The 18,628-nt window shown below is 34.7% G+C and overlaps 1 protein-coding gene across 2 annotated transcripts in view; it reads right to left on the bottom strand.

The window, feature by feature from the left end:
* Nucleotides 1–18,628, bottom strand: part of GPM6A (glycoprotein M6A) — a 483,660-nt gene that overhangs the window by 210,198 nt on the left and 254,834 nt on the right. Inside the window, exon 1 of one of the 2 annotated variants that reach the window (XM_031943153.1) lies at nucleotides 13,410–14,330. The exons of the other annotated variant lie outside the window; for it this stretch is intronic. Coding sequence (XP_031799013.1) covers nucleotides 13,410–13,446 — 37 coding nt within the window. The 5' untranslated portion in view covers nucleotides 13,447–14,330. Of the gene's footprint in view, nucleotides 1–13,409; nucleotides 14,331–18,628 lie in introns of those variants that run through there. 2 annotated transcript variants of the gene reach the window in all.

Raw genomic sequence — 18,628 nt, forward strand, 5'->3', positions numbered from 1 at the left:
TTACCAGAATTATAATGGTAAAAACATGGTTTTATTCCACCAATAAATCAGGTGGAAGGGTAATGGGTTAAGGTGGCAGGAAAATATACTCATTTCAAGATTGCTGCTACTGAACCACTCAATTCAATTTTGAGTGAAAGAGTAAAATAAAACACTACAAAGCAGAGGCAGACTAACAGAAATCATTGTAAGCAAAAAAAAAAAAAAAAAAAAAAAATGAAGTCAGCCTGTATTGACTCCTGTACAGCTTAGTTTTATCCATACTCTTTTTTCCCACCATAATATTTTGTATTTCCATGTGAAACATGGAAAGACAGTTTTCAACATTCATTTTTTTAAGACTTTGTGGTCCAAATTCTTTCCCCTCCTTCCTTTACCTCTCCCCTCCCCAAAGTAGCAAGCAATCCGATAAAAGTTAAATATGTACAATCCTTTTAAACATATTTTCCTATTACCCATTTCTTTTTTACAGAATTCTCCTCACTAAGTTCTTAGAGCAAGTGAATATTAAATGCTTAGTTCTTTTTGTATCTCCAAGAGTGATTAGATTATCAAATATTTATTGATCAATAGAGAAGAATGCTTGAAGTAGGCTGGAAAACAAAGAATATTAGACATAATCCCCATCTTCATGGAGTTATGGATTATATAGGAAAGGTAGGCTATAAAATGTCTCAAAAATATTGGTGAAGCTTTGTTGCTAATAAACCTTAAAACTATAGTAAGACTTGCAGAGACCCAGCATATACGTAAAAAGATAAATACCAAAGAAATGTTAGTTAAATGACAAATTAGGGATATAAATATTTTACATCATCATCATCATCATCATCATCATCATCATCACCACCACCACCATTGCTTTTCAGTAATTAGTTCTGACGTTCAGAAGACAAAGAACAGAGGCCCAAAAGGTGTAAGGTAACCAGTGTTTTTGGACCAAGGTCACCAAAGTTAGAAGGTGCTAAAAAGGGAAGAAAAACAACTTAGCTCAGTACCTACTTGGTAAGAATAATTAAGTGATAAGACAACTATTCATCTCTAATCCCTGGCTACTTTCATTGCAACAGTCATCTGATAAATTAATGAAAATTATTTTAAAAATTTTAATTTACAATTATTGTATTCAAGAACAATAGGGGGAAAGTTCATAATGAAAACTTTCTACTCATAAGTGATTCTTTCTATAAAAGGCTGTTTTTAGAACATGTTTTTTTATGCTTTCATGCACAAACACATCTAGAGTAACTTGCCCACAGTGTCAAAAGTGGTAATTACCATCTCTGGAAATATGAATTGGATTACTAATTGTCTTCATTCTGTATCATGATTGTTGCTTTGTCTGTTATTTTTTAAAGAAGCAAACAATCTTCAATTCCTTTAAAAGCCACATTACAATACTACTTGATTATATTGGCTTAAAAAAAGAATACTAACAATCCACAGGTCAATAGAACAGCATACCAACTTCATCACTAGTCGACTGGCTGCAAATGGTATCATGTTTTAACACTAGAAGGATACTTTAAACTTTAGAAGTTATGAAATGAAAAGTTATTCTTCTAACACTTTTGCAATGAAAGAAATGGCTGTATAATAAACTCAACTGATAAGAATTAATGCTGAGTGTCACCATTCACAAATAGGGCTGAATGAATAAAGTAATCCAGACAGTTCTTTATCTCTGAGTGACTTCATCAAGTCTGCTCCATGCAGGATAAATCCATGATTGGCAAATTATTGCCTTCACTGATGTGGAAAATGAGACAAAGGAGAAAGGGCCAGATCTTTAATGAAAATCAGCTGGCTAGGGAGTCACAAATGAATTCAAATTTGAAAATTCAAATATGTAGGAGGTGCCTGCTGTGTCCAAAACATCATCCTAAGCACTGAGAAGGATAGAAGGTAAGATACAATCTTCATTCTTTGGGAATTGAATACAGTAATCTCAATTGTTCCCTTGTCTGTTTGAGAGCAAAATGGATCAAAAAAAGCACGAAAAAAGAAATCTCATTTTACCAAGGTATTTTAGAATGCAGAACAGAAACATGGTCTGACTGAATCAATATTTCTCCCCTTTCTCCCACACAAATATTGATCATGTTTCAAAAATATATTTGCTGTATTGATATTTTTTGGCAAATCATGGAAAAATGTTAAAATGTTAAAGCATGGGTAGATTTCTGAGTTACAGAAAAAAAAAAAAAAGATTGTTGAAACAATGGGATACTGAGTGATTGTGTTCCCAAGTGTTTAGGAAGGTACATTTGATAAAGACACCTATTCCTAATCAAAATTTACTAAACATGACCTGTATTCAACAGGCAAGCCCATATTATCCAAAACATGTCTTGATTTCATAGGTCTAAAATTAGGTAAATTTCAATTTCAAAATTTCTATCAAAGGTAAACTAGTTGCTTAGAAACTTATTAAAGTTCCAGATACACATATACATACAAAAATGCATTTTAAACCAAATCCCAAAGGATTCTTTCTATCCCTATTTATATTTAGTCATTTATTCTCGAATATAATTATTTTAAATAAACATTTTAAATAATTTTCCATAATCCTTCCATAGTCCTATTGACAATTAAACAGTTTGATTCCTTATTAACAACTCCGTCAGATTTCCACCTACTCTCAGGTCAATTCATCCTCACACTCCAAAAGTTTAAAAGGGAGAGGGGACAATGATAGGATAATTATCTCAAGTATCATGGATACATCAAAGAAAACAAATAATTCTCTAGTTTTAGAGACAAATGGTGGCACAAAATAGTGCTGAGCTCAAATCAGAAAGATTTGAATTCACAAATTCACATCCAGCTTCAGACATCTGGGCATCAGGGTATAATCCTAGGCAAGCCATTTTTCCTCTGCCTTAATTTCCCCAACTGCAAAGCGCATAAATAGCACCTACTTCTCAGGATGGTTGTGAAGATCAAGAGATAGTACCTGCAAAGAGCTTTACATAGTAGCTGGTATGTAGTAGGTGCTTAAGAAAGGCTTTGTTTTCTTCCATTCTTCTCCATATGGAAACAAAATGTATAGAATTATCAACTTTTTTTTTTAATAAGTAACCTTTTGCCTTAAACACTGATGAACCATAAAGTATATATCATAAAGAAAATATACCTTACTAGGCTTAAGTTTTAGCTTCATATAGTACAAACTTTATTGAACTCTTAATATGCAAATGTAAATTAATTTTCTAAAACTGACTTCCTTTCTGTAATCCCATATTGTAGTACACAATATATTACAGACTCTGTAGCTATTCTTTTCCATCAACTATGTATATGATTTATACTTTAATTCCCAAGAGTGTTTTGTGGCAACAGTTTAATTAGGTTTGTCCCACTTTATAATAATTGACCTTATAAAGCACTTTACAGCTTACAAATTGATGTCTCATCCTATCAGATTTAAAGGACATGCAGACTTAATAAATACCCCATTACACTTGCACCAGGCCTGGACAAAAGAAGCAATACAGACAATTCTTTTGTGTTACAAATATCAGAAACAGTGATTTTAGCATTCCTAAAATTGTTACCTGCAAGGAATTTTCTTTCCTAATGTAATTAGTTGTTGCTTTTATTTTTCTACAGAATAATTACAATCATATAAATTTATAATTTATGATTTTATAAGCCAATTGACCTAAAATTTTTGAGACCATCACCACCAACAAATGCAAATTAAGTCAGATATATGTGTAATCATAAACAAAAATCTAATCTCTTTGAGTTTAAAAATTCAAACTCTATAGGATTCCATTCATAGGACAGCAACATATGTAATTATGATGCTCCACTGTACTGTCATTGAGCAGCTGAAAGCTAGGACCTTTCATCTCTTGATGTCCACAACCTTTCTTTTTTTTATATATGTTAAAACATATGTTAAATCTAATATGTGGAAACATATTTATACAATTCTCTTGTTGCAAAAGAAAAATCAGATCAAAAAGCAAAGAAAATGAGTAAGAAAACAAAATGCGAGCAAACAACATAAAAAAGAATAAGAATATTATGTTGTGATCCACATTCAGTTCCCATAGTCCTCTCTCTGGATGCCAGAAAAGAGGATGTAGATGGCTCTCTTCATCACAAGATCATTGGAACTGGCATCAATCATCTCATTATTGAAAAGAGTCACATTCATCAGAATTGCTCATCGTATAATTTTCTTGTTGCTGTGTACAATGATCTCCTAATTCTGCTCTTTTCACTTTGCATCAGTTCATATCTTTCTAGACCTCTCTGAAATCATCCTGTTGATCATTTCTTATAGAACAATAATATTCCATAACATTCAGCCATACCATACCATACCATACTTATTCAGCCATTCTCCAACTGATGGGCATCCACTCAGTTTCCAGTTTCTTGCCACTATGTAAAGGGCTGCCACAAACAGGTTTTGCACAAGATCCACAACCTTTCCTACCAGAAAATGGGCGATTCAGGCCACTATGGAGGTTAACTAGCAATTTTCTAAGAGTTATTATCAGGCTACTTTTTTTAGGACTTCCTTAACCTTCATCCCATGAAAGTAATATGGAAAACTGGATTTTGAAAAGACATTAATCTATTATATTCTGTCATTTATGAAACATAAAAAACTTATGTCTGATTCCTTCTGCATGAAAGTTAAACAGAAGGGCAAGTCAACATGTGATTTTTCATACTTTTACTAGGGGCAAAATAATGTTTTCAAGAACTAATTTTTAAAAAATCCAGCATCAAGCAAAAAACATTAAGGGACCAACTAAGTTCTAAACATTATGTCAAGTTCTGATGACACAAAGAGAAAAGCCAAAGAGTAGGGAGGAGTGGGGCCTTGCTATTCAGTGAGAATGTTGAGGTAAAAGGAGTGGAGAGAACAAAGAAATGCATTCAAAACAGGTACTAAGTAGTTTCCTGGGGCTGAGGACACCAGTAGAAACATCAAGAAAGGTGAGAGAAGGTACTTGACCTTAACTTTTAAGGAAGTTCAGATTCTAGGAGGCAGAAATGAGGAAGGAGTGATACTTTTCCAGACATAGGCACACTGTAAGAAAACACAGTAATTGGACATAAAAAGATTAGATGACCAGTCTGAATGGAACAAGCAGGAAAGCAATGTACAATAAGCCTTGAAAATCTGACTAGACCCAAAATGTAAAGGACTTTAAATGCTACAGAAATTGAGGTTTTTATTTAAGAGAGAGTTAGTGAAGGTTCTTGAGTAGAGGTATGCTGTTAAACCTCTGCTTTAGGAATGCCATTGTCTTTACAAATGAATTGATTGCTACTTTCAGAATTTACTCTATGAAGAATTACCAATTTTTGTTCTTTGATAGACATGTGATCCAATTATCTCAAGATGAATAAGTTATAATGCAAAATAAAACCACAATATATGACAGATATAGGAAAATACTTATTTTGCAAACTTCGCTTTTAAGGAAGGGCAGATGGATTTTTATTATAGTATGTGTTCAACCACTTCCATTGTTATAATGTTGTACCAGTTTCCTTTGATTATTCTGCCTCAGTTTCCCTAACTTGTTCTGCCTCATTTCCCCTGGTTGTAAATCCCCCTTCTTGACTATTAGGACTGATATAACTTAGGACTGACTACTCTAACTATAAATGTTTAATTTCAGATAAGGGTGAGTTCAGACATCCCATCTCCTAAGTCCTCCTAAGTTATCTGAATTTATGGTCTTATGTCCTGTCAGAATCAAATTGATGGTCTCTGCCTGGAAATTCCCATGCACCATACTCTGCCTGGAAATTCCCATGCTCTGCCTTCAGACTATCTCTCTCTCTCAGAAACCCAAATAAAATATTAAAAACTCCCTAATCTCTATCTTGCCTCAGTTTCTCCAACATTACAATAAGAAAAATCAACTATAAAACCAGTTGCTAAATTCTGGTACTTTATTTAATACTTGTTAAAGAATTTTTTTAATTGATCAAGTAGTATGCCTCTCCTAGTAAGAATCAATACCATTTTTAAAGGGAAAAATGTTCACCTTTTTATTATTGCTAAAAAAAAATGGCTAAACCTGACAAAAAATTTGAACAATCAAGATTGACAGTGGAAATTCTAGAGAGGAATGATTAGAAGTCAATAAAAAAAATTTATCTCATTCTTCATGGCATCTGAGTATAGAGAAATATTGGACAGGAAGAGGAGAAGGAATCTATTTTTCCCCTTTATAACTCTCCAGATTTCTAAGCAATAAGAAGAGTTCCTTATCACCTTTCCCTTGAAAGCTCAAAATGTTTTATGAACTTCATCTTAATTACTCAACTTCGTTGGGTCACATGAACTCAAAATATCATTATTTCCTTTCTGATGTTTGAGGAAACTAGTTTCCAGGGAGGCTAAGTATCTTACACTCAATATCATTGGTGTGGAATTTCTTCTCTTTCCTAGGGTTTGACTCATTAAAGCAGTGTTAGCACAAGCAGGTACCTAAAAAGACCAATATACCCCCCCCCAAGCTTAGAAAACATGTATTACCTGAAAACCTAGAAACAGCTTCCTTACCTTCTATCCCACCCAGTTTTATTCTTCTAGAATTCTGTCCAGTGAAACCTAGATGTGCATTTTGGCCTAGGACAAAAACCTAATTTCCTCCTTAAAACCCAAGACAAAAAAGTCTTGTCCAATATTCCTCCTCTTTATTTTTTCTCAACCGGCAAGGAATGGGGCTTTGTTTCAGATTAGGTATTTAAGACAATGTTCACAACATGAATAGTGACCATAAGGGGGAAATCTGAATTGGGGTATTTTTCTGTTTGTTTTTCTTATAACAAGAACTAATCCACAGCTGGGCCACCTGTTATTATGGATGCTTTCCAATTGGATTTCTCAAGATAAGCCAAGTAGTCTGAGTCTATATTTGTCAGTATTAAAAGCAGCATAAGGACTAAAGATTTCATCAGTTCCAGGATGGATGGGATCTTGAAGATAATCTAGTCCAATCCTCTCATTTTACAGATGAGAAAACCGAGGGTCAGAGAGAAAGTCACATAGCTGGTATGTGGCAAAACCAAGATTCAAACTAAGGTCCCAAAAATTTAAGACTTGTGTTTTTTTTTTTTTGTTTTTTTTGTTTTTTTTTTTTTTTAACCATATCAGGATTTTGAGTTCAATTATATGGATTGAATTCAGATAGAAGTGATAGTTTACATGGAAGGTTCATGGATTTTTCCCATTGTCTTGCCTTCTTCTTCAAAAAAAAAAATCATCAATCATAGCTTTCTTCTTTCTAGAGACTAATATATTACTAGTTAAGGCCTTCTATTTTGAAGGTCCTCTGAAATGTTTACTCGAGTTACTAAACCACAATCTAGTGAATGCTTTTTCTAAGTTATTATTCTTTCAATGAGGTATTTAGAGAAAGCTTCAATTAACTTGGGTTAATGAAGAGTCTATTAACATGTTTTCAAAAGAAAGGATTTGAAGTGGTACAGAAGAGCAAAGGATGTGTAGCTAGAGCAAACAAGGTGAAATACAGATGCTGTTATTTATTCTCTATGGAGAAGTTTTTCTACCTCTCTGAGTCGCGGTTTCCTTATTTTGACATTTTAAAAGTTTGCCAGACACAGTTTGTGGGTAATTAATCATTTTAGAATATTATTCATAAAATGGCCAGTGATACTCTATCGAAAATCCCCTCAACGAACTCACTCAATTCGTGTATGCCCTTGAAAGGGTGATGTTCCAAAGGGTGGCAATTGATTCTGATTGGTTAACAAGTAATGAGAAAGAATGAATATTATAATGAATAGAGGATCTACTCTAATTAGGAGCTAGGGAAATGTGACTTTGATTAAATCTTTTACTTCCAAATCACCCTCAATCTTGGGGAAAATCTAGACAAAGGATCTATATCCCCCACTCAAGCCTGAATAGAACACAGTGGGTTAGGAGTTTCACCTAAATAAATCCCTTGTAAGATTGGGTGAGGTAGCAATACCTAGATTGAGAAAAATGTTATTGCTATCCATTATCATCAGTCCTGTGCTTCAGAAGCTGTCTTGAAATGGGGATTTTAGAAAAAGGGGAGAAAGTCTGCATCTTCCCCCCAAGATAATTGGTTATTGATAATCATTGCTCTTGTATCTTAGAAAATAAGAAAATAGACAGACAAGATAACACCTAAGATCTCTTACTGCTCTACATCTATGATTCTGAGTATTTCAATTTCAGTAAGACAATTACTCCTACATCCTGTTTAACTAAACAATTCTAGCTACAATAGTTTAAGAAGAATAGTGACAAAATGCACAAACAAAAATGGAAGAGACTTGAAGTTATTTAGTTAAAATTAATCTGAAGGACCTACAGGTTGTTGTTGGGTTGTTTTTTTTTTTTTTTTTTTTTTTTTTTATCCTAAATAAAAGATGATTTGTGGAAGGGATGGGACTTCCTTCAAATATATAAGGGGCTATCCTGTAGGATAGGGACTTAATTTATTCTATTTGTCTCCAGAGGTCAAAATAAACACCTGTACCAGCTAAAAAGCAGACTTTGGTTCAATCAATGTAAGTATAACTTTAGAAATAATCAAGTCCGTCCAAAAGCAAAATGGGCTACACTTTGGTTGGTAGTGAGTTCTTCATCATTTCAGATTAATAAGCAGCATGTAAATGACCATTTGTCAGAGATGCTGTAGGTGTAATCTTTGTTCAGGTATAAATTGGATTGGCTGAAGTCTTTCTCAATTCTACTATTCTATAATTTTATTAAGATATTATCTTCTGTTGACTATTATGGAATTCTAAGGTGAATGAAATTACAGATTTTTAAAAAGTTTTAAAACAGGTGCTATGAAAATATAAATGACAGGACTAAAAAATCACAGAAATTATGATAACTAGAATATAGAAAGTTGTGGGTAATAGCTTGCTCAATTTTTTTTTTAGAAAATTTACCTTATCGCCCCCACTAACAGGTGTCACGCAACTACATAGGATCAAAATAAGAAACTAAATTAATTTATTAAACTCTTAGAGACAATTGGACATTAAGTAATTTTAAATGCTGGTCACCAAAAAAAAGTCATAGAGGTCAGTATACTCTATACAGGTTTCTGTGAATCTAATAGAGCCCTAGACTCTTATCTATTCCAGACCTAAAACACTACTGCTAAAATACCCAATGAAGAAATCAGTGTTGACAGCATTTATCCAGGTAAAATTTGTCCACTTGGAACAAAACTGATATTCTCAGTTCCCTTTACATAGGTCACCAAGCTAGAAATTCGATGTAACCACCTGAGGCCATATTTGAACTAAGGTATTAACCAAGAAGTAAAAGGTTCCTAATCTCATTAACACTTCACCTTTAGTTGTGGTTTCAGGTAACATTTCCCCTGTAGGCCACTCATATCAGCACTTCCTTCTTTCAGAAGTTAAGCTAGGTAGATAATAGCTAACATTATCCAAATAGTAAATCCACATTCATTTTTCTATTGCTCTTTCTTTTACTTTCTATTACTCCAAAATTACTCAAGGAGATAGGCTATCAAAATGTGCCTAGAGAAAAGGTTGGGGGGTAGCAGCAAACATCTTGGATTATAGTTATTGGTAAATATTTACAAAGATCACAAAGTGAAAGTCAATAAATAATACATTAACAATTCTTTAAGGGTAATGACTGTTCAGGTAATCGGGTAATTTGGCATTCAACAGGTTAAACTAAACCTTGGTGGTTTCACAGTCAAGGATGATAAAATTTTCCAGGCAATAATTATGAAAGTACCTAGTTATTGCTTAGAGGCACCTCAAATATGAATAGAAAGATAAGCTGCATAATAATAAGCTCTGGAGAGATAAAGTATAAGGAAATTTCACTTGAGCCTGAAAATGAAAGACTCTAAATTCAGGTTCTTAGGGAATCCAAATAAAGTAATTATAATAACTGAAACAATTTTTTTTTTACGAAAGGAAAAAAAAAAAACTAATATAGCATTTGGGGGTCAAGAAATACATTTTTAGCTATTTTCTCAAATGCCTCCTCATCTATGAAGTCTTATTGGACTTCTCCACCAGTATTTCTCTTGTTCGTTGAATCTCAGTACACTTTACTTGATAAATTCTAATTAATTTATCTTATATATCATATTGACTTATGACCTATGTTTGTATCTCATCCTAAATGACTAAGCTTCATAAGAGCAAAATCCATACCTTGGCTTGAAGAATGAAAGCTCCCTGAAGACAGGGAATATCAAGGTAAACTCCTATGCTAAGCATAGAGCCTGAGACATAGTAGCTACTTCAATAAATGCCTATGAACTGGCTACATTTAATCATACCCCCAGTGCCTAGTACAGTGCTTTGTACCCAATGGACAATTAATAAATGTTTATTGACTTGAACAGCCATGAAATCTGTAGTTTGGAAGCAGATGACCATCATCATGTGTCATCTCTTTGTAAAAATGCCTTTCCTCTTTATTAATTATCAACTTCATATATTGAAAAAATACAACAGAAAAAATAGTTTCTCAGGATCCTAAAGGAAAATCTGAAATAAAAAAAAAGACATTTAAAATTATTTATTTTAAGGATAAGGGCTGAAAGTACAGGCTTCTATCATGGCTGCTAGCACATTGTACAGCTGCAAATATATGGTGAGGTAAACAGCAAGAAACACTTTTTTTTTCAATGCTTCCTGAGATTTTTAGGAATTAAAGAAATCGATACGCATTTAAAAGGGTCCTTTGGACCAGAGAATTCTAGAGATTCTCACAGTCATATTCAAAGACTGTGACAAAATGACAAGCTAAGAAGGTAAAAATCTGCATCTGTTTAGGGATATCATCATTGTAGCCATAGTCCCAGCTATCACCGTTGCTGCCATCATCATCATCATCATCATCATCATCATCATCACCATCGCATTTTTATAATGCTTTCAGATTTACAAAGCATTTTCAACACCTTACTTTAAAGCAGCATGCCCATCTAAAAGCAAGAAGCTTTTACCTTTACAATGTCTTAGACTTCTTTGTCAGTCTGGTGAAACCTATGGATTCCTTATTAAATTTATGTAACATACTACATAGAATTACAAGGAAACCAATTTTTTGGCATATACAATTATCAAAATATTACCAACAAAAGTCGAAAACCCTATATCAATAACCTTTTTATTTACCTAAGCGACTCAGAAATCTTACAAGATTACAACAGATTTTCAGAAACCCCTTCCAAGCTGAAGAATCATCAGGTTTCTAATTATCAACCTGCAACCCTCTCATGTGTATGTCTATCTCATACCTAAGATGCAGTAACCCTCTTTAGCAATCAACTCATGTAGGAAATTTGACACAGGTAGAGAAGAAATACACAGAAATGAGAAAGCTGAGAACAAATCTGTTTTTTTTTTTTTTTAAAACAATCCATAAATCTTGCCATTTTAATTGAACATACTTTTCAATTAAAGCAAACCTTTTTTTCAGGTTTAGCATATGTTTCTGATGGCAACTGTGCATTAAAAGGGGAAAAATGAAGATCCTAACACAGCATCTCCAACTGAAGAAAATCATACATGTTTTCCCGCATTCCCTGGGATAATGACAATGATTAATTACATCATCTGTCTTGTTTATTGGCCCTTCCCCATACTTACTCAGCTTTGCATAGCATACACTGGAAACCAACCTGTTCACTTTTTTTACTTGATACTTGTTGGAAATGTTTTCATAATTAAAAAGAAAAAAAGAAAACTAATATCTTAAAGCAAGCTGACTATCCAAACAACATCAACAGCAAGATAAAATCTCTTTGGCTCAGCTATCACATTCTCAATTTCTAAGGCAAATACCTCATCTTGAAAAATGTTTTCACTACAATCAACATAAAATCATAATATCTGATTCATTTTTAAAACACTAGAACACCACAGATGCTTGCCAGTTAAGATTGTCTAAGCTATGTGCTCTGACTTGTAAATTTAAAGCCCACTGATGTGGGTTAGTTAGTAGAATCTTGCAGTGGAAAAAATGTAATGGAGCCATATAACACCACATAATGTTCATGACTGTGTTGCTATCAATATGAGTGAAGTACCAGTACAGCCGACTATGAATAAAATGGGGAGAAGAACACATCCATCATTATGTTGTGTATATATATCTGAGACAGGTGATAGCAATGTTCTCTGGCTCTGACCTGTCTGAATCTATTTGACACAGCTAAAATCAAGTCCAGATAAGAAAGTCCAGAAAAGTGAAATGTGTTAGTAATAATGAGAAAGCATACATGCTGAGGATTTGCAAACAAGCAGAGATTTATGCTAAATCACCTGCTGCACTATCTCCAATATTATAACAACCTAGAATGGGTGAGGGGGAGGGAAAGATTTACATGCAATTTATATCCACTTTGATTACTAATCCTTAATTCCTTTTTCATTGCTGCCTTTCGATCCTGATTCTTTCCAGTGTCACCTGGGTTATTTGGTTCACAAGAATATTTTCTAAATCGTTACATAAGCCTGGTCGCAAGGAAAGACAGCACTGGAGGCGAAAGCTAGGGTTCCTTCCAGTCAAGCCACTTCACTCATAAAAAGATTCAAGGGTGGGTTATTTAAAATGAAAACTAGGTGTTATGTCTACAAAAGTATTACTTAGTAAAACATTATTTAAGAAAAGAAAGAAAACACGTCAATAGTTTGATCTCCCTTTTATAGAAGTTATATTTGTTAGGTTTTGCAGAAAAAAGCAGACATCACTTGGAAATTTACAACCCTTCATTCAATGGATGCCAAAGACAGAAAAGCTTCCACAGACAGAGAAGGGGGATTTAAAAAAAAAAAAAAAAGAAAAAGAAATAAAGAAAAGGAACAGGGAGAGAAGACAACCAACACAGGCGCAAGCATACATACACACACATATACACATCATACACACCAATACTCTAAATATACTATCAGTCTTTGTTCCACAGTCCTTCCTTTTCAAAAGATTAAAATAATGGTTACATTGTCAAGGTTCTAGTTGGGACTCGCAACAAATATTGAGAGAGGGGCTCCATCCTAGGTCACACCAGGGCTCACTTGACCCAGCTAGACAAGCGTGAAAAAACGAAATAAATGAAGGTTAACAAAGCTGGTCCAAAAACACATCTAATGCCCCTTAAATGCTGATCAGAATTCTTCCTAAACCAGGATTCTGCGCCTTTGCATACCTCTTATCCTAAATATTCACATATAATAATGACATTTGTACCAGGCATTAATACAAGTGGCGAGAAAGAAGAAAAAAAAAAATCTAGGAAGAACATCTGCCTTCGGAGAGATCATCATTAGCGTTACTGGCATGCCCCAAAAAGCAAACAAGGAAACTGCAAAATAGCCGCGTAGTAGCAAATAAACTGTTTTCAGCCCACTACCTTTTTGTGTCTGTCCTTCTTCCATATTCTCTTCCATGACTGCCTTTCTTCAGTATACTGTAGTGCAGGGATTTTAATCAGAAGCTTCAATTAGATGTTGGAGGAACTGTGGCTGTCCCCCTTTCGTTCCTCCTCTTTTCCTGGGAAGCTCCAAAAAGCAGTGGGTAAGGCAAGTCCTCAGAGCTTAGCTGAGGCTCCCTCACTCCCCTTGTTTGCTGGGAGACAGGCTGTCAAGTGTAATTTCATTCAAATTACTCTTCCGTGAAGATTATCAATTTTTCCTCTCAAAGCTGCCCCATTGTGCAGCACTGTAAGCAGGTATTCAAACAAATAGCCGCGGAATTTGGGGGGGGTATTGTGGGGGGAGGGAGGGGGCAGTATTTGGTGTCAGTCTCAGAAGCAGAGGCACTGGGATTCATAAGCCTCGCTTTGCATATAAAATGGGGGAAAGAAATTGAGGTTTGTATTGAAATCTGGGCTTTAAATTGGAACCAGGCTGCACTGAGAACAGATGGAGGGGTGTCCTAACATGAAGCAGACCACCAACCCATAATTCCCCCTCTTTGCTACCAAAATGGGAAAGCCCAAATGCCTGTGGTATTTTTATGCTGCAGTAGTTGTTTCTCACTCAGATACGTTACAAAAATGCTTTTTCATTTTCCTCTTCTCTAAGTATCTACTTAATTTGATTTAAAAGCTCCTGGAAAGGATGCAGTTACACTTATCTGAGGTCTGATCTTAAAAGGCTATTATTGAAAGGGTATTTGTAAACTCACACCTTGGCAGATTTAAAAATAAGCTGGGGCAAAATGTTTGAAGGAGATGACCATGTATCTTTAAGCTTCAAAGGGACAATGTTTAAAGCAATTATTTCACCGCAGTGGCAAGGGATTCCTAAATGTAAGGGGATAGGGAAACGCTGGAAACAAATCTTTTGGTGTCTTTTGGATTTCAGACTAGCTCGCTGGAATTACTTACTTCAAAAAGGAGTCTTTGGGAATTTTGGTTGTTGTTGTTGTTAAGGTGGTGGGGAAAGACAGGGCTGGAAAAATTCTGGCTAAGGCATAGGAGGGACAGCCACTTGTTCTAGGAATTCTGCAGTCTGATTTAGAATGCAAATCACAATGCTGCAGTCTGGCAATAAATTAGCATTTTTGAACCTCAGCCTGCTCAGAGGCAAAAGTTGCAATACTTCCCAAATGGTGCAGTAGGAAAATAGTAAAGCTTTTGATTATCTTAAGCTTTTCAGGGCAGCAACAAGAAAGAATCCCTTGACTGAAGACAACATACGTGCACACACGGACTAAAGCACCAAAATACCATGCATGAAATTTGTTTTTCTGGTTAAAATTGCCTTTTAAACAATGTGCTTCTAGAAAGATGCTTCCAGCATCCACTGATCTATATTACAGTATGTCTTTACATGCCTTACTTTCAAAAGGAGCCAGTCTACATGCTTCCCCCACCTTAAAAAAGAAAAAGACCCAGTTTAGAAACAAGTGGATGACATCATTGTCTCACCGAACAGTGGCTCAGCCATTATATGTGTGTTCACCTGTTTTCTCTTCTGCTTTGAAAATTTAACAAAAGGAATGATATCCAAAATCACATACACACACACACACACACACACACACACACCCCTTAGAAAATTCCTAGATTGGATTTGAGTTCTAGTTTAAAAACTCAAGAGGAAGGCTAAGTTTATTCAGGCCACAGATTTCTAAAGGTTCTTAAGTGCCCACACACAGGGGAGAGGGGTGGGGATCAAGAGAGGGAGAGAGGGAGGGGGTTATAGTTCAGGCAGTATAGATAACATATTATCACTTGTTTCCTGCTTCGTTTTCCATTCCCACTGCCACCATTTTCATCCATCCACTTTATCTATTGCTTGGACTAATAAAATAACCTCCAAGAGAGCTCTTTGATTTTAAAGTGCAGAGGACCTTAATGTTTTCTGTGTCATGGACTCCACTGGATAATATGGTAAAGCCTATGGACCCCTTCTCATAATAATGTTGGTATATGCCTAAGAGAAAATACAGAAACTTATAAAAAAAATCATTTATATTGAAATGCAGTTACCAAAAACAATTTTTAAAAAAGAATTTCATGGACTCAGCCTCTATGTCCCTCTCAAATGTTTAGACAATTAACTAATCTTGTGATGTACAGACTTGAACATAAAATATAGAAGTTTATTTCACTACTCAAAAACTCTTATCTTGTGTAACAAGTCTAAACTCCAAAGCCATTGTCAAGGACACTAAACACTCTGGTTCCAACCTATCTATCCAGATCTAATTATTTCCATTCTTTTCCACATACCAATTAATGTTTGCCACAAAATGAACCAACATATTCCCCACTTTCCTATCTTTGTGAATTTTTCCTCTTTCAATTAAATTTTATTTTTAATTATGAATTCAATTGACTTGCAGTGGTAGATGAAGTTCAGTCTCTACTTTTATCTACCAAGGACAAACACCAGCCTCTGTGAGTAAAGCTGGTCTGGAACTGATCAGTTAGAAGACTTCTTTATTCTTTTCTTCCTTCCATCTTTTCTTCTTTCCTTTCCTGCCTTCATCTTTCCTTTCTTCTTTCCTTTGTTTCTTCCATCCTTCCTCCCTTCCTCTTTTAAAAGCATTTTTTTTCTAAACCCTTCCCGAGAGGTTTACTGACTAGATCTTTTTTAAGGTTCGCACCTTAATCCAAAATCAATCTTATTCTAATTGGCCACCAAGAGATTCTAGGCCAAGCCCTAAGTGATCATTGTTTGAGGCCTGGTTGACTCAGATTTAATGTAAATAGCAGTGCCAGAAACCCTGAGCATCTTCCCCTCCCAGATTACTTATGAGTCCTCTTTATCTTATCTGCTCTACTGATACAACTTTTCTTGAACCATAGCAAATAGTGTTGAGGAATATTGCTTTGTTGGATAATTGAAAATCTGATACTGCTAGGTTCTACTTTTTTGATTCCAATGCTGAGGCTTCAAACATACATTAGGAATCAGAATGGCTTCAGACCACCTTGAGGTTATTGAAGCACTGTATGTCTGGATACCTCTGCCCCATCTCCCCTTGATGAATTCCATAGTGCAAACATATCAGAGCTCACATTAAGCCCCAGACCAGGATTCTAGCCATTATCTTATACAATTCTGGATGACACAGAGGAGCTTACTTGGAATTTTTCTTTGATTTTATTGATCCCTGCCTGCTTCACCTGCCACCCTTTTCCATCTTTACTGTGGATTGTTCTTAATGGAGCTGGGCTCAGCTGTATCTTTGTTGGAAGTCCTCTGTGCTTTTCTTATGATTCTCTTTATGCCTGGAATGGCTTCCAACCATATGGCCTTCTGAAACTTAACTGTTATGAACTACAAATTCCTTGGGGATAGATATCCAGCCTTATTTAGCATTGTGCCAATCTTCATTTGGCACCTACCAGAGTACCTTATTTGTAAAATGTACTTACCAGATAGTTGTTCAATTAAAAGGAACAAGAAAAATATGAGGAACTTAGCAACACTAAACAAGATGTATATGAAATGCATCTATTTATAGAAGTAGAGTCCAAAGATTTTTTTTCAGAAAAACTGTGACAGTGGTTGAAAAGGGGCAGAATTATGAATCAATGCAGAACTTTTAAATATTCAGAGATCTCACTAAGTGAACAAATGCAAAATGGTTTTGGAGGAACTTTCAAATACATACACAGAGAGACAGAGAGACAGAGAGAAAGAAGGCACTCATTCTCCCTTTCTCTAGCTTCTATTAAAGGGTAATTCCCAAAGGTATTTCCATACAACTACTAACCTACAATTCAACGCCTATGACTTCCTGTTACCCCTATGATCCCATATAGATCTGAGCCCAATGCCCCTTTATGGTCTTATTACACATTATTCTACATGCTTTACAATCTAGACAATATTATATTTTAATTATAATTATAGTTACAATAAACAATAATAGGATCTAGTATTTATATATTTCTTTAAGGTTTGCAAAATGATTTCCCTTTGTTTTCTTATTTGGTCCTTATAACTATTCTATTACCCTCATTTTATAGATCAAGAATTGCATGATTTATCCAAGATCTCACAGCTATTAAAAGTTGAGGTTAGTATTCAAACTCAGGTCTCCTTGACTCCAAGCAGAACACTACTTATCATACCACCAAAATGGTCTCCACATTATTCATCACAAGTACCAAGTCCTCTGGCATTTATGGATTTTCACTAATTATTCCCTCCATGTCTCAATACTTGTTCCTCATGTGACTCTTAGAACCTCAGTATTTTCTTCAAGACTCATCTCAAACACAACATGGTCAACCAACTGCTAATGTCTTCTCCATGATGGACACTTGAATCAGTTTATACTGGCTCCAAAGAGCTTATGGTTAAAATTTCAGAGTGAGAATTTCATCTTAGAAATTGGCAAACAGTACAAATCAGGACTCGATTTCTTATTTTGTTGATTATCTACCCTTAAACCTGCTAGAAAAAGTGATCCTTAGTGAAATTTAATTTTAATTTCAAGCATTGACACACATATATACAATAAAGGAGAGAGGAGAGAAAGCATGCATATATGTACATATATACTTGTATACATCTATATGTTTTTATTTGTATGTGGTTATATATACATATGTGTGTATGCTTAATTCTTCGAGAGTATAAGCTCCTCGAGGTCAAGGAATGTTTTAATTTTGTCTTTGTATTTCCACTGTCTAGCAAAGTGGCACATAATCAGGACTTAAGAAATGCTTGATGATTGATTAATCATCAGGAATCATGATTTGCTTAGTCCAATTTTCTCATCTATAAAAGGAAGAGGTGAGACTAAATATCCTTTAAGAACTCTTCAAGCTTTAAATGCTAGAATATAATAAACGTTTCCTTTTCAAAGGAATGACATGAAAAATACTGTCCAAAATATATAAGGTACTCCTTAAGAGACAGGACTAAAAATGTATCTGTGACCCTTGTGGTTATTAACAGGTATCTAAATCACTAACCTATTATCAATGAAACAAATCCTCAGTCTAGTACTCACTTTAGCCCTATGAACTTAAATCTTAAGAAATGGTGATAGATTTGTTGCCATCTAATGCATGAAAACATTTATTTGGAGCATTGTATTTAACTAAATCAACAACTACTTAGATTGTGCATATAAATAAAATGGAATATTGTTGTGTTGTAA

This window comes from Sarcophilus harrisii, chromosome 6 (genome assembly GCF_902635505.1).
Source record: "Sarcophilus harrisii chromosome 6, mSarHar1.11, whole genome shotgun sequence".
NCBI classification, from domain to species: Eukaryota; Metazoa; Chordata; class Mammalia; order Dasyuromorphia; family Dasyuridae; genus Sarcophilus; species Sarcophilus harrisii.